Source organism: Oncorhynchus masou, chromosome 27, assembly GCF_036934945.1.
Source record: "Oncorhynchus masou masou isolate Uvic2021 chromosome 27, UVic_Omas_1.1, whole genome shotgun sequence".
Taxonomy (NCBI): Eukaryota; Metazoa; Chordata; class Actinopteri; order Salmoniformes; family Salmonidae; genus Oncorhynchus; species Oncorhynchus masou.
In genome coordinates, this window is record NC_088238.1 from 51,600,720 (window position 1) to 51,617,698 (window position 16,979).

At 43.4% G+C, this 16,979-nt stretch overlaps 1 protein-coding gene across 1 annotated transcript in view; it reads right to left on the reverse strand.

Annotated features, from left to right (window-relative positions):
• LOC135516383 (solute carrier family 2, facilitated glucose transporter member 4-like) overlaps nucleotides 1-16,105 on the reverse strand; it is a 37,625-nt gene extending 21,520 nt beyond the window's left edge. The window contains exons 1-3 of the mRNA XM_064940653.1: nucleotides 15,824-16,105; nucleotides 11,738-11,833; nucleotides 7,783-7,943 (exon numbers count right to left, since the gene is read on the reverse strand). Of these exons, the coding sequence (XP_064796725.1) occupies nucleotides 7,783-7,943; nucleotides 11,738-11,833; nucleotides 15,824-15,856 (290 nt within the window). The 5' untranslated portion in view covers nucleotides 15,857-16,105. The remainder of the gene's footprint in view (nucleotides 1-7,782; nucleotides 7,944-11,737; nucleotides 11,834-15,823) is intronic.
• Nucleotides 16,106-16,979: the final 874 nt, after the last annotated feature.

Here is a 16,979-nt window from a genome sequence, read left to right on the forward strand (position 1 = left end):
TGACTGCCACTATCTATGGGGAAACATGTTTGATCTAACCAACTGCCACTATCTATGGGGAACCATGTTGGATCTAACTGACTGCCACTATCTATGGGGAACCATGTTGGATCTAACTGACTGCCACTATCTATGGGGAACCATGTTGGATCTAACTGACTGCCATAATCTATGGGGAACCATGTTGGATATAACTGACTGCCATAATCTATGGGGAACCATGTTGGATATAACTGACTGCCATAATCTATGGGAAACCATGTTGGATCTAACCAACTGCCACTATCTATGGAGAACCATTTTGGATCTAACCAACTGCCACTATCTATGGGGAACCATGTTTGATCTAACCAACTGACACTATCTATGGGGAACCATGTTGGATATAACTGACTGCCATAATCTCTGGGGAACCATGTTGGATCTAACAAATGACACTATCTATGGGGAACCAAATTGGATCTAACTGACTGACACTATCTATGGGGAACCATGTTGGATATAACCGACTGCCATAATCTATGGGGAACCATGTTGGATCTAACTGACTGACACTATCTATGTGGAACCATGTTGGATCTAAACAACTGCCAATATCTATGGGGAACCATGTTGGATCTAACTGACTGCCACTATCTATGGGGAACCATGTTTGATCTAACCAACTGCCACTATCTATGGGGAACCATGTTTGATCTAACCAACTGCCACTATCTATGGGGAACCATGTTGGATCTAACCAACTGCCACTATCTATGGGGAACCATGTTGGATCAAACTGATTGCCACTATCTATGGGGGACCAAGTTTGATCTCACCAACTGCCACTATCTATGGGGAACCATGTTGGATCTAACCAACTGCCACTATCTATGGGGAACCATGTTGGATCTAACCAACTGCCACTATCTATGGGGAACCATGTTTGATCTAACCAACTGCCACTTTCTATGGGGAACCATGTTGGATATAACTGACTGCCATAATCTATGGGGAACCATGTTGGATCTAACCAACTGCCACTATCTATGGATAACCATTTTGGATCTAACTGACTGCCACTATCTATGGGGAACCATGTTTGATCTAAGCAACTGCCACTATCTATGGGGAACCATGTTGGATCTAACCAACTGCCACTATCTATGGGGAACCATGTTGGATCTAACCAACTGCCACTATCTATGGGGAACCATGTTTGATCTAACCAACTGCCACTTTCTATGGGGAACCATGTTGGATATAACTGACTGCCATAATCTATGGGGAACCATGTTGGATCTAACCAACTGCCACTATCTATGGATAACCATTTTGGATCTAACTGACTGCCACTATCTATGGGGAACCATGTTGGATCTAACTGACTGACACTATCTATGGGGAACCATGTTGGATCTAACCAACTGCCACTATCTATGGGGAACCATGTTGGATCTAACCAACTGCCACTATCTATGGGGAACCATGTTGGATCTAACTGACTGACACTATCTATGGGGAACCATGTTGGATATAACTGACTGCCATAATCTATGGGGAACCATGTTGGATCGAACCAACTGACACAATCTATGGGGAACCATATTGGATCTAACTGACTGACACTATCTATGGGGAACCATGTTGGATCTAACTGACTGACACTATCTATTGGGAACCATGTTGGATATAACTGACTGACACTATCTATGGGGAACCATGTTGGATCTAACTGACTGACACTATCTATGGGAAACCATGTTGGATCTAACCAACTGCCACTATCTATGGGGAACCATGTTGGATCTAACTGACTGACACTATCTATGTGGAACCATGTTGGATCTAAACAACTGCCACTATCTATGGGGAACCATGTTGGATCTAACCAACTGCCACTATCTATGGGGAACCATGTTTGATCTAACTGACTGTCATAATCTATGGGGAACCATGTTGGATCTAACTGACTGCCATAATCTATGGGGAGCCATGTTTGATCTAACCAACTGCCACTTTCTATGGGGAACCATGGTGGATATAACTGACTGCCATAATCTATGGGGAACCATGTTGGATCTAACCAACTGCCACTATCTATGGATAACCATTTTGGATCTAACTGACTGCCACTATCTATGGGGAACCATGTTTGATCTAAGCAACTGCCACTATCTATGGGGAACCATGTTGGATCTAACCAACTGCCACTATCTATGGGGAACCATGTTGGATCTAACCAACTGCCACTATCTATGGGGAACCATGTTTGATCTAACCAACTGCCACTTTCTATGGGGAACCATGTTGGATATAACTGACTGCCATAATCTATGGGGAACCATGTTGGATCTAACCAACTGCCACTATCTATGGATAACCATTTTGGATCTAACTGACTGCCACTATCTATGGGGAACCATGTTGGATATAACTGACTGACACTATCTATGGGGAACCATGTTGGATCTAACCAACTGCCACTATCTATGGGGAACCATGTTGGATCTAACCAACTGCCACTATCTATGGGGAACCATGTTGGATCTAACTGACTGACACTATCTATGGGGAACCATGTTGGATATAACTGACTGCCATAATCTATGGGGAACCATGTTGGATCTAACTGACTGCCATAATCTATGGGGAACCATGTTGGATCGAACCAACTGACACTATCTATGGGGAACCATATTGGATCTAACTGACTGACACTATCTATGGGGAACCATGTTGGATCTAACTGACTGACACTATCTATTGGGAACCATGTTGGATATAACTGACTGACACTATCTATGGGGAACCATGTTGGATCTAACTGACTGACACTATCTATGGGAAACCATGTTGGATCTAACCAACTGCCACTATCTATGGGGAACCATATTGGATCTAACCAACTGCCACTTTCTATGGGGAACCATGTTGGATCTAACTGACTGCCACTATCTATGGGGAACCATGTTAGATCTAACCAACTGCCACTATCTATGGAGAACCATTTTGGATCTAACTGACTGCCACTATCTATGGGGAAACATGTTTGATCTAACCAACTGCCACTATCTATGGGGAACCATGTTGGATCTAACTGACTGCCACTATCTATGGGGAACCATGTTGGATCTAACTGACTGCCACTATCTATGGGGAACCATGTTGGATCTAACTGACTGACACTATCTATGGGGAACCATGTTGGATATAACTGACTGCCATAATCTATGGGGAACCATGCTGGATCTAACCGACTGCCACTATCTATGGGGAACCATGTTGGATCTAACCAACTGCCACTATCTATGGGGAACCATGTTGGATCTAACCAACTGCCACTATCTATGGGGAACCATATTGGATCTAACTGACTGACACTATCTATGGGGAACCATGTTGGATCTAACTGACTGACACTATCTATGGGGAACTGCCATAATCTATGGGGAACCATGTTGGATCTAACTGACTGCCATAATCTATGGGGAGCCATGTTTGATCTAACCAACTGCCACTTTCTATGGGGAACCATGTTGGATATAACTGACTGCCATAATCTATGGGAAACCATGTTGGATCTAACCAACTGCCACTATCTATGGAGAACCATTTTGGATCTAACTGACTGCCACTATCTATGGGGAACCATGTTTGATCTAACCAACTGACACTATCTATGGGGAACCATGTTGGATATAACTGACTGCCATAATCTCTGGGGAACCATGTTGGATCTAACAAATGACACTATCTATGGGGAACCAAATTGGATCTAACTGACTGACACTATCTATGGGGAACCATGTTGGATATAACCGACTGCCATAATCTATGGGGAACCATGTTGGATCTAACTGACTGACACTATCTATGTGGAACCATGTTGGATCTAAACAACTGCCAATATCTATGGGGAACCATGTTGGATCTAACTGACTGCCACTATCTATGGGGAACCATGTTTGATCTAACCAACTGCCACTATCTATGGGGAACCATGTTTGATCTAACCAACTGCCACTATCTATGGGGAACCATGTTGGATCTAACCAACTGCCACTATCTATGGGGAACCATGTTGGATCAAACTGATTGCCACTATCTATGGGGGACCAAGTTTGATCTCACCAACTGCCACTATCTATGGGGAACCATGTTGGATCTAACCAACTGCCACTATCTATGGGGAACCATGTTGGATCTAACCAACTGCCACTATCTATGGGGAACCATGTTTGATCTAACCAACTGCCACTTTCTATGGGGAACCATGTTGGATATAACTGACTGCCATAATATATGGGGAACCATGTTGGATCTAACCAACTGCCACTATCTATGGATAACCATTTTGGATCTAACTGACTGCCACTATCTATGGGGAACCATGTTTGATCTAAGCAACTGCCACTATCTATGGGGAACCATGTTGGATCTAACCAACTGCCACTATCTATGGGGAACCATGTTGGATCTAACCAACTGCCACTATCTATGGGGAACCATGTTTGATCTAACCAACTGCCACTTTCTATGGGGAACCATGTTGGATATAACTGACTGCCATAATCTATGGGGAACCATGTTGGATCTAACCAACTGCCACTATCTATGGATAACCATTTTGGATCTAACTGACTGCCACTATCTATGGGGAACCATGTTGGATCTAACTGACTGACACTATCTATGGGGAACCATGTTGGATCTAACCAACTGCCACTATCTATGGGGAACCATGTTGGATCTAACCAACTGCCACTATCTATGGATAACCATTTTGGATCTAACTGACTGCCACTATCTATGGGGAACCATGTTGGATCTAACTGACTGACACTATCTATGGGGAACCATGTTGGATCTAACCAACTGCCACTATCTATGGGGAACCATGTTGGATCTAACCAACTGCCACTATCTATGGGGAACCATGTTGGATCTAACTGACTGACACTATCTATGGGGAACCATGTTGGATATAACTGACTGCCATAATCTATGGGGAACCATGTTGGATCTAACTGACTGCCATAATCTATGGGGAACCATGTTGGATCGAACCAACTGACACTATCTATGGGGAACCATATTGGATCTAACTGACTGACACTATCTATGGGGAACCATGTTGGATCTAACTGACTGACACTATCTATTGGGAACCATGTTGGATATAACTGACTGACACTATCTATGGGGAACCATGTTGGATCTAACTGACTGACACTATCTATGGGAAACCATGTTGGATCTAACCAACTGCCACTATCTATGGGGAACCATGTTGGATCTAACTGACTGACACTATCTATGTGGAACCATGTTGGATCTAAACAACTGCCACTATCTATGGGGAACCATGTTGGATCTAACCAACTGCCACTATCTATGGGGAACCATGTTTGATCTAACTGACTGTCATAATCTATGGGGAACCATGTTGGATCTAACTGACTGCCATAATCTATTGGGAGCCATGTTTGATCTAACCAACTGCCACTTTCTATGGGGAACCATGGTGGATATAACTGACTGCCATAATCTATGGGGAACCATGTTGGATCTAACCAACTGCCACTATCTATGGATAACCATTTTGGATCTAACTGACTGCCACTATCTATGGGGAACCATGTTTGATTTAAGCAACTGCCACTATCTATGGGGAACCATGTTGGATCTAACCAACTGCCACTATCTATGGGGAACCATGTTGGATCTAACCAACTGCCACTATCTATGGGGAACCATGTTTGATCTAACCAACTGCCACTTTCTATGGGGAACCATGTTGGATATAACTGACTGCCATAATCTATGGGGAACCATGTTGGATCTAACCAACTGCCACTATCTATGGATAACCATTTTGGATCTAACTGACTGCCACTATCTATGGGGAACCATGTTGGATCTAACTGACTGACACTATCTATGGGGAACCATGTTGGATCTAACCAACTGCCACTATCTATGGGGAACCATGTTGGATCTAACCAACTGCCACTATCTATGGGGAACCATGTTGGATCTAACTGACTGACACTATCTATGGGGAACCATGTTGGATATAACTGACTGCCATAATCTATGGGGAACCATGTTGGATCTAACTGACTGCCATAATCTATGGGGAACCATGTTGGATCGAACCAACTGACACTATCTATGGGGAACCATATTGGATCTAACTGACTGACACTATCTATGGGGAACCATGTTGGATCTAACTGACTGACACTATCTATTGGGAACCATGTTGGATATAACTGACTGACACTATCTATGGGGAACCATGTTGGATCTAACCAACTGCCACTATCTATGGGGAACCATGTTGGATCTAACCAACTGCCACTATCTATGGGGAACCATGTTGGATCTAACTGACTGACACTATCTATGTGGAACCATGTTGGATCTAAACAACTGCCACTATCTATGGGGAACCATGTTGGATCTAACCAACTGCCACTATCTATGGGGAACCATGTTTGATCTAACTGACTGACACTATCTATGGGAAACCATGTTGGATCTAACCAACTGCCACTATCTATGGGGAACCATGTTTGATCTAACTGACTGACACTATCTATGGGGAACCATGTTGGATCTAACTGACTGACACTATCTATGGGGAACCATGTTGGATATAACTGACTGCCATAATCTATGGGGAACCATGTTGGATCTAACTGACTGCCATAATCTATGGGGAACCATGTTGGATCGAACCAACTGACACTATCTATGGGGAACCATATTGGATCTAACTGACTGACACTATCTATGGGGAACCATGTTGGATCTAACTGACTGACACTATCTATTGGGAACCATGTTGGATATAACTGACTGACACTATCTATGGGGAACCATGTTGGATCTAACTGACTGACACTATCTATGGGAAACCATGTTGGATCTAACCAACTGCCACTATCTATGGGGAACCATGTTGGATCTAACTGACTGACACTATCTATGTGGAACCATGTTGGATCTAAACAACTGCCACTATCTATGGGGAACCATGTTGGATCTAACCAACTGCCACTATCTATGGGGAACCATGTTTGATCTAACTGACTGTCATAATCTATGGGGAACCATGTTGGATCTAACTGACTGCCATAATCTATGGGGAGCCATGTTTGATCTAACCAACTGCCACTTTCTATGGGGAACCATGGTGGATATAACTGACTGCCATAATCTATGGGGAACCATGTTGGATCTAACCAACTGCCACTATCTATGGAGAACCATTTTGGATCTAACTGACTGACACTATCTATATGGAACCAGCTTGGTTTAACTTGGCAAGTCAGTTAAGAACAAATTCTTATTTACAATGATGGCCTACACCGGCCAAACCCAGATGACACTGGGCCAATTGTGCACTGCCCTATAGGACTCCCAATCACAGCCGGTTACTATACAGCCTGGATTTGAACCAGGGTGTCTGTCATAATGCCTCAAGCACTGAGATGCAGATCCTTAGACCGCTGTGACACTCAGGAGTGCTGACAACTATGCATTACGTGGGTGTATCAGTGTGTAGGTCTATGTGTGTACATACTAGCCCTAAGTCTGTGAGAAAGTGAATACATCTGTCTATGTACCTACATCTATGCAAAATAAAAAATACATGTGCTATGATATTTACAAGTGTGTGTGTGTGCTTGTGTGTGTGTGCTTGTACTTGTGTGCATATGTGCATTCTGTGGGTAAGTGTGTGTCTGTGTGTCTGCTCCGGCATGCATACATGTGTGTATCATCTCTCCCTACCTCCCCAGCCACTCTGAGATGACGCCCACACAGAAGGAGGAGATCATACCGCCTATAGAGAAGATGGCTACAGACAGGGACCAGAGCGTTGTGAGGGTACTGCTGGGGATGGGCTCTCCATACCGATGCACCCATGTAGCGTTGTAGTCCGCTTCAATGATCTGGACAGACAGGAGAAGAGATATGAGACATTTAATAGAGCTAATATTTTTCCTTAGGAAGACTATAGCCTAGACCCAGGTCTGTTTGTGCTGTCCCAGCATGACAGTGATCATAGGAGTTGGTAAGACACAATCTGATCTGGGAACAAGTTAGGAAGACAACAATGTTGTCAAGATAACAAAGATAACATTTCTTTAGTTGGTTGGAGCATTGTGCTTCCTTATAACACCAGAGTTGTTGGTTTGATTCCTGCATTTTGGGCTCCCGAGTGGCGCAGCGGTCTAAGGCACTGCATGTCAATGCAAGAGGTGTCACTACAGTCCCTGGATCAAATACAGGCTGAATCACATCTGGCTGTGATTGGGAGTCCCATAAACCGGCCCAGCATCGTTGGGTTTTGGCGGGTGTAGGCCAACATTGTAAATAAGAATTTGTTCTTAACTGACATGCCTAGTTCCATTTTTTTTTTAATGATTTCAGAGTGGATAATATTTGGTTGAGAAGTTGATCAATGAAATTACAACCTACATTCCATTGTGTTTCATCGAACACCGGAACCAAATGACCTGGATTGCAGTTCTGTGTAGGTTTTTACAGCCATTGTGAAGATCTCCACAGACCTGCGGCAACCTATGCATGCTATCTTGAACATGCACGACTTACTGTATTACAAAAGTAATACTGAACTGTGTTTGATTGACAAGGCAACCAAATATTAACATTTAAAGGAGATGTATCTACTGCATGGATAGTTGCATCAGAGCGACTGGCTTAATCCCATCCTTGAACATATATTTTTGGTTGAGTTGGAGACTTCAATCCAATTTATAATTAGTTAACTTGTCAACAAGTTAATAGGCTATTTATTATATTTCAAAAGTGATACTGAATTGTGTTTGGTTGTCAACACAACCATATATCAACATTTGAAGGAGATGCATCTTCTGCTTGGATAGTTCCTTCTGTACCACTGACTTAGTCTGGCTTTAATTCCAGTTTGTCTACAAATGAATAATTAATATGTTGGATTCAGGTATCCAGCTCAGGAATTGGACTAAGGGCCTCCTGAGTGGTGCAGCGGTCTAAGGCATTGCAGTGCTAGGGGCTTCACTACAGTTTCCCATGTGTATCAAGAATGGTCCACCACCCAAAGGAAATCCAGCCAACTAGACAACTGTGGGAGGCATTGGAGTCAACATGGACCAGCATCCCTGTGGAACACTTTCAACACCTTGTAGAGTCCATGTCCTGACAAATTGAGGCTGTTCTGAGGGCAAAGGGGGGTGAAAGTCAATATTCGGTAGGTGTTCTTAATGTTTGGTACATTCAGTGGATTTGATGTATGGTAGCTGACATATGTTCCAATATATTCTCTATATTAGTAATTAGCAGATATATGTTCTGACATATGCCACTTCCACATCAAAACCCCATGACCCAACCCCGACTAACACATTTTACAAGAAGGGTGCTTTAGGATAGTGAATCTAAGGGAATGTCTAGATAGCAGCGAGAGCATCTAACTATATCTATATGGTTCAGGAGGCTGTACTGGACGTGCACTATGTCGTGTCCCACTCCGAACACGACACCATCTGCCCTTGACTCTGTCTCGGCGTGATCCCTCTGCGAACCTTGTGAGTGTCGCCCCCCCAAAGCCCAAAATAGCCCCCTTTTCCCATGACACCAGAATCACTGCCTTAAACCCCTCTGCCTCCGAATGCACCCCTCAGCTGTGAAGGATACCTGAGATGGGGGGGGGGGTAAATAGATGTGTGAATTGTGAAGGCTTGCAGATGGGTGAGGGGGTGGAGGGGTGAGGGGTGAGGAGGGGGTGAGGGATGAGAAGGGGGTAGATGGGTGAGGAGGGGGTGAGGGATGAGAAGGGGGTAGATGGGTGAGGAGGGGATGAGGGGGATGAGGGTTGAGGGCTGATGAGGGTGAGGATTGGAAGGAGTGTTGAGGGGGGGGTGAGGGGGGATAAGGGGGATGAGAGCTGAGGAGAGGTGAGGATTTTTGGCAATGCTGTGTGTTTCGTCATGCAGCATGTGGTGCACACACCCCCTGGTGTTGACATTACTCAGATGTTCCCCTGGACACCCCTTGCTCTTTCTGATCTTTCCCTCTCTTGCATCCAATCTCTTTTCATCCATCTCCTATTCTCTCTCTCTCTCTCTCTCTCTCTCTCTCTCTCTCTCTCTCTCTCTCTCTCTCTCTCTCTCTCACTCTCACTCTCACTCTCACTCTCACTCTCACTCTCACTCTCACTCTCTCTCTCTCTCCAAGTTTCAATACATAATTGTTTGTACTAACATCAGAATGTTGCTTTTAAAACACATAGGGCTGGTTTTCCAGTCACAGATCAGGCTTAGTCGTGGACTAAAAATAGCTTTCAATGGAGAACTCCATCAAGAATGTTTTTTAGTCCAGGACTAGTCTTAATCTGTGTCCAGGAAACCGTCCCATAGACTGTACTGCACTGTGAAAGGGAGAAGTCACCGCCATGCAACCTCCATAGACAAACATTGGCAGTAGAATGGCCTTACTGGATAACTCAGTAACTTTCAACGTGACAACATCATAGGATGCCACCTTTCCAGCAAGTCAGTTTGTCACATTCCTGCCCTGCTTGGGGTGCCCCGGTCAACTGTAAGTGCTGTTATCGTGAAGTGGAAACGTTTAGGAGCAACAATGGCTCAGTCGCGAAGTGGTAGGCCACACAAGCTCACAGAACGGGACCGCCGAGTGCTGAAAGGCGTAGCAAGTAAAAATTGTCTGTCCTCAGTTGCAACACTCACTACCAAGTTCAAAACTGCATCTGGAAGCAACGTCAGCACAAAAACTGTTCGTCGGGAGCTTCATGAAATGGGTTTTCATGGCCGAGCAGCCGCACACAAGCCTAAGATCACCATGCACAATGCAACGCGTCGGCTGGAGTGGTGTAAAGCTCGCCGCTATTAGACTCTGGAGCACTGGAAACGAGTTCTCTGGCGGGATGAATCACGCTTCACCATCTGGCAGTCTGACGGATGAGTCTGGGTTTGGCCGATGCCAGGACCTAATCGCCCAACATCAGTGCCCAACCTCACTAATGCTCGTGGCTGAAGCAAGTCCCCGTAGCAGTGTTCCAACATCTAGTGGAAAGCCTTCCCAGAAGAGTGGAGGCTGTTATAGCAGCAGAGGGGGGACAAACTCCATATTAATGCCCATGATTTTGGAATGAGACATTCGACGAGCAGGTGTCCACATACTTTTGGCCATGTAGTGTACCTGGTCCTTAGAGAAAACAACAACAATAATCGGTTTTAGAAAAGGTCATGCTAGAGGTATTAATTCCCAGGTCGGTTCTTAAACAGCAACTCTTTGACTCACTCATAGAGCACAGAGAGCTGTTTTCAGTCGCTGCCCTTTATCAGTTGAAACGGCGAGACTGAGCTTAGCTGGGTGGAATCAAGGGGACATCTGTGTAAATGCCAACTCACTACCTGTCTCAGGTAGTTTTGCAGCCACACTCCCCTATCAGTGTGTGAAATGAAATGTGAGACAACACATTGAAGAGTTCTTGGTTAACAGTTATTCTGATGCTGAACCATCTCACCTGGTTTTGAAGTGTATTACACTTAAGTATGCAACCGTCTGAGAACCATGGTTCTGGCACTAGCATCTATGTTTGCAGACCCATGTTTCATGATAACACCTTTGGTGCAAACATGGCATCTATAGTAAATTCTAAATCCCAATTTGCAGAACTCTGTATCAATAGCTCTGGTTGATGAGTGCAAGTCGGTCTTACCTTCTGAGGAGCGTTGATGACACCTATGTTGTACCCAAACTGAAAGGAACCCAATACAGCGGTGAACACTGAGAGAGCAAGGGTTCCAGTCACCGTCTGTAGAGCACACACAAGAACACAACACCTCACTGTTACCATGATGCAATTGTGTGGTTGTTCACAAATAGATTGTGTGAAGGATGTGGAGAAGATGGACCATCTAGAATGGGAAGGTTTGTTGCACAGACAATGTCATGTCCATACACAGACAATGTCATGTCCATACACAGACAATGTCATGTCCATACACAGACAATGACAAAACTGCTGTTGTAAGATGACCATGGTCTAGACTGTTTACAAGCCTCTATATTTTGGGAACTCTCCTGTCTTAGTAAAGGCCAAAACTACACACATGCAGACACACACACACACACACACACACAAACACACAAACAGACCCCATATCCCTCCAGACACACCTCTTTAATATCCACTATGTATACAGTGGGGCAAAAATGTATTTAGTCAGCCACCAATTGTGCAAGTTCTCCCACTTAAAAATATGAGAGAGGCCTGTAATTTTCATCATAGGTACACTTCAACTATGACAGACAAAATGAGAAAGAAAAAAATCCAGAAAATGACATTGTAGGATTTTTTATGAATTTATTTGCAAATTATGGTGGAAAATAAGTATTTGGTCAATAACAAAAGTTTATCTCAATACTTTGTTATATACCCTTTGTTAGCAATGACAGAGGTCAAACGTTTTCTGTAAGTCTTCACAAGGTTTTCACACACGGTTGCTGGTATTTTGGCCCATTCCTCCATGCAGATCTCCTCTAGAGCAGTGATGTTTTGGGGCTGTTGCTGGGCAACACGGACTTTCAACTCCCTCCAAAGATTTTCTATCGGGTTGAGATCTGGAGACTGGCTAGGCCACTCCAGGACCTTGAAATGCTTCTTACGAAGCCACTCCTTCGTTGCCCGGGCGGTGTGTTTGGGATCCTTGTCATGCTGAAAGACTCAGCCACGTTTCATCTTCAATGCCCTTGCTGATGGAAGGAGGTTTTCACTCAAAATCCCACGATACATGGCCCCATTCATTTTTTCCTTTGCACGGATCAGTCGTCCTGGTCCCTTTGCAGAAAAACAGCCCCAAAGCATGATGTTTCCACCCCCATGCTTCACAATAGGTATGGTGTTCTTTGGATGCAACTCAGCATTCTTTGTCCTCCAAACACAACGAGTTGAGTTTTTACCAAAAAGTTATATTTTGGTTTGATCTGACCATATGACATTCTCCCAATCTTCCTCTGGTTCATCCAAATGCTCTCTAGCAAACTTCAGATGGGCCTGGACATGTACTGGCTTAAGCAGGGGGACATGTCTGGCACTACAGGATGTGAGTTCCTGGCGGCATAATGTGTTACTGATGGTAGGCTTTGTTACTTTGGTCCCAGCTCTCTGCAGGTCATTCACTAGGTCCCCCCTTGTGGTTCTGGGATTTTTGCTCACTGTTCTTGTGATCATTTTTACCCCACGGGGTGAAATCTTGCGTGGAGCCACAGATCGAGGGAGATTATCAGTGGTCTTGTATGTCTTCCATTTCCTAATAATTGCTCCAACAGTTGATTTCTTCAAACCAAGCTGCTTACCTATTGCAGATTCAGTCTTCCCAGCCTGGTGCAGGTCTACAATTTTGTTTCTGGTGTCCTTTGACAGCTCTTTGGTCTTGGCCATAGTGGAGTTTGGAGTGTGACTGTTTGAGGTTGTGGACAGGTGTCTTTTATACTGATAACAAGTTCAAACAGGTGCCATTAATACAGGTAACGAGTGGAGGACAGATGAGCCTCTTAAAGAAGAAGTTACAGGTCTGTGAGAGCCAGAAATCTTGCTTGTTTGTAGGTAACCAAATACTTATTTTCCACCATAATTTGCAAATAAATTCATTAAAAAACCTACAATGTGATTTTCTGGATTTTTTCCCCTCATTTTGTCTGTCATAGTTGAAGTGTACCTATGATGACAATTACAGGCCTCTCTCATATTTTGAAGTGGGAGAACTTGCACAATTGGTGGCTGACTAAATACTTTTTTGCCCCACTGTAACTGTGGTATTAAATGAAAAAGGATCTTTGTAGCCATGTCCAGGACTTTCCTGTGTATCGTGTTATTGGGTGACTGAACGATGAGTTGCCTATAGTTCCCATCATCTCACAGGCACCTGTTGCCACGGTGACTGACAGCTAGGGGTTCTGGGAGAAACTGACCAGACCTTCCTACTGTTTACATCTGTTTACCTTCAACACAGAAAGCTGACTGGCTCCACAAGCCTTCACAACATACCAATGAGTTCACATTAGTTAAACATGGGCTGCAATGCACCGTTACTTCACATCCTATCATAGCTAGATAGGGTTGACAGTTTCTTCTCCAAAAATGTTGTCAATATGTTATGTTATTAATAAAAACATATACATGGAGTGTTTACTGTTTTGTTTCAACTAAACAAGACTGCAAGCAGTTCCCGTCAGAGGACATAGTTATATTCTACAATATTCTACGCATTATGTTCTTGTCTGTACTATTCTATTCTGAGACATGGTAAAATGTCTCATTAATAAATGTCCCAATGTGTGTTATACACCTGGCTCATTTTGTGTCAGGGTGTGTCTGTCTGTGTTGCTGTAACCTTGCTGTGTTGAGTCTCCAGATGAGCTGTGTTTGGTCAAAATAAAGCAAAACAAAGGGAAAGTGTGTGTGTGTGTGTGTCTGCGTCCCACATCGTACAACAAAGAAAACATTTCTAGTCTAAAGGCAAGAGTCACGCTCTATTTCACTTCACAGAACGTGCTTCACAACATTTCAACTGTAGCCTGCATATGTAGAACATATTGGGAAAGACAGAAACAAATGGGACAGAGTTGAGGTCAAGGCAAGATAATATTGTTTCTCACTGTCTCAGATTCTGTCATCAGCAACCAATTTAAACATACCGGCATTTTGATATAACAGTTTGGTGATGTGTTTTTTTGCTATTGTGCCACCAATCATGAAAAGAAAGAATACCTCAACGATGCTGAAATCCTAGTAAGTCTAAGAAGAATGGTTTTGAATTAATGTGTCAGTAACCTTGTTGGCGTCAGCTGTGGGAAGGAACAAGGTACAGGTTGTACTGGGTGATCTACCAACCAACCCATATTCATCTCAGCCCTGACCAGTAAGCGCGCTCTTCTCTCTGCTGATCAAGGTCACTATATAGGACCAATAAAACTACTGGCTCTCATGTCCAAAATAAAGGTTGACTTTAAGTTTTGTCAATCTTCCAGAAAATATAACATTATGTTTTGTTTAATATATGAATAGCAATTGTTATAATTATTCTAATAACACAAAATGTCAAATTTAATTTCACTTTCAATAGAAACACTATGTCTTTTCTTATCTTGTTATATTTGACGGACTCGAACAAACAGCGGTTGCTCTGTCCTTATTTTGGTCAACCATGTTGTTGTGAACCACGTCATGGATCACAAGATTCTGCAGTGGTATTAGTGACCGTTTGCTTGGATGGAGTCATCATTGTCATCATTGTATGCACATGCGAAATTACATTGAAACAACGTTGATTCAACCAGTGTGTGCCCAGCGGGATTCAATGCCACTGGCAGACCAGTTATTTTGTCAGGTGAAAAAAAAATCGATCATGCACTCAGAGGAGGATGAGAATAAACAGATAGAGATACTTAGAAATATATAGATTAGGATAAGAGTGCGTGATCGATTTTTCTTTTTCCTAATGAGAGCCTAAAACTTGGATTATAAAATATAAACAATAAATGTATAATTTGATTAATAGATAAATTGATAATTATGCTTTTACAGTCGTAGAAAAAGTTTTTAAACAACACAATATACATTTTAAATCACACATTATGCAGAGACATGGGCTAGACTATTGAAAATCAGTGTCAATAGTGAGTAAATTATACTTCATCCATCATAGGCTACTCAGTGTTAGTGCGCATGAAAACATTTCATTGCAATTTACTTATTGCAAATCAACTATTTTCTTATAAAAACGAGTGTTGTTTAGATTACCTCCCCTCCGAGTTGCTGAAACCCAGACGGCATGTCTTTGACAGCGCGAGACACAGATTACAGTCGGTGACAGTTGTGTCCCGCTCCCCCGCGCGCTATCCCAACTGGACACCACGTGAAAAAAAACTAAATTGGAATAAGGACAATAAACCTGGTACTTGTATTAAAAGTCGAAAGGAAGAGTAAAGCCCAAGACAAAAACTGGAACCAAAGTGAAAACCGACGAGGTGGCGATAGTTCTAAATGTTTAACGTGTCCTCTCTTTGAAGTTTGTGGAGCGTCTGGGTCCAGTTGGCATATAATGACATCAGTACACCCGCGCACAACTCTTGATATTTTCTAACGACCGAGAGAAGGTGCGGAGGGAACGAGGGGCGACGGGTGGGCGTTTAACCGCCCACTACTCTTGAAGGCCTGTCACAGAGGTCGTCTTTTGGGGTGAGACGGAAGCAGAAAGCCATGTCTTGACCTTATACACCATTTGGCTGAAGTCAAGAGGAGTGCTTCATCAGCATAAAAAATAACCACCATCTCACTGTAACTTCTATGCACTGTGGGTTTTTCAGATTCCATGAGTAACCTAGATACAGTATATTGGACATATAGAAGCTGAACAGCATGTGCAAAAGAGATAGTCGTGATGGTTCATGCCATTGTTAAATTCAGTTAAAAAGCATTATTTTAAAAAGTGCGGTAGACTAGTTGGTCTACTTTTAAACTAATTCCTCTTCAACCTTAACATGTGATTTTCTCCACCTCCATTAAGAATGGTTATAATTGGGTGAAGAGACACTTATTGATTAGATTGAGACCTGCAGTGGCTGAAAAAGGTACATCTATAGAAAGGACTATATGCTTCGATATGTAGCCCATTCCTCTGCGGGGGATGGTGTGCAAAGGCTGGATGCCTGGACCTTGGGAGAAAGCCAATGTCCACCACCACCAATCTGGACCTATGACTCAACACTTCTTCTGGATAGTCAGATGGGCTTGTCTACATTGCCCTGGCAGTCATTCTGCCTTTCTGCTATTTTAGAACACATGCCAAAAGGGTGACGCTCCCCACCAGTACACCACAGCTAACTCACCCCATCCACCACAAACACTTCCCTATTTCACACAAAAATATGAATCCTTTCCGAGGCAACCAGTGGAC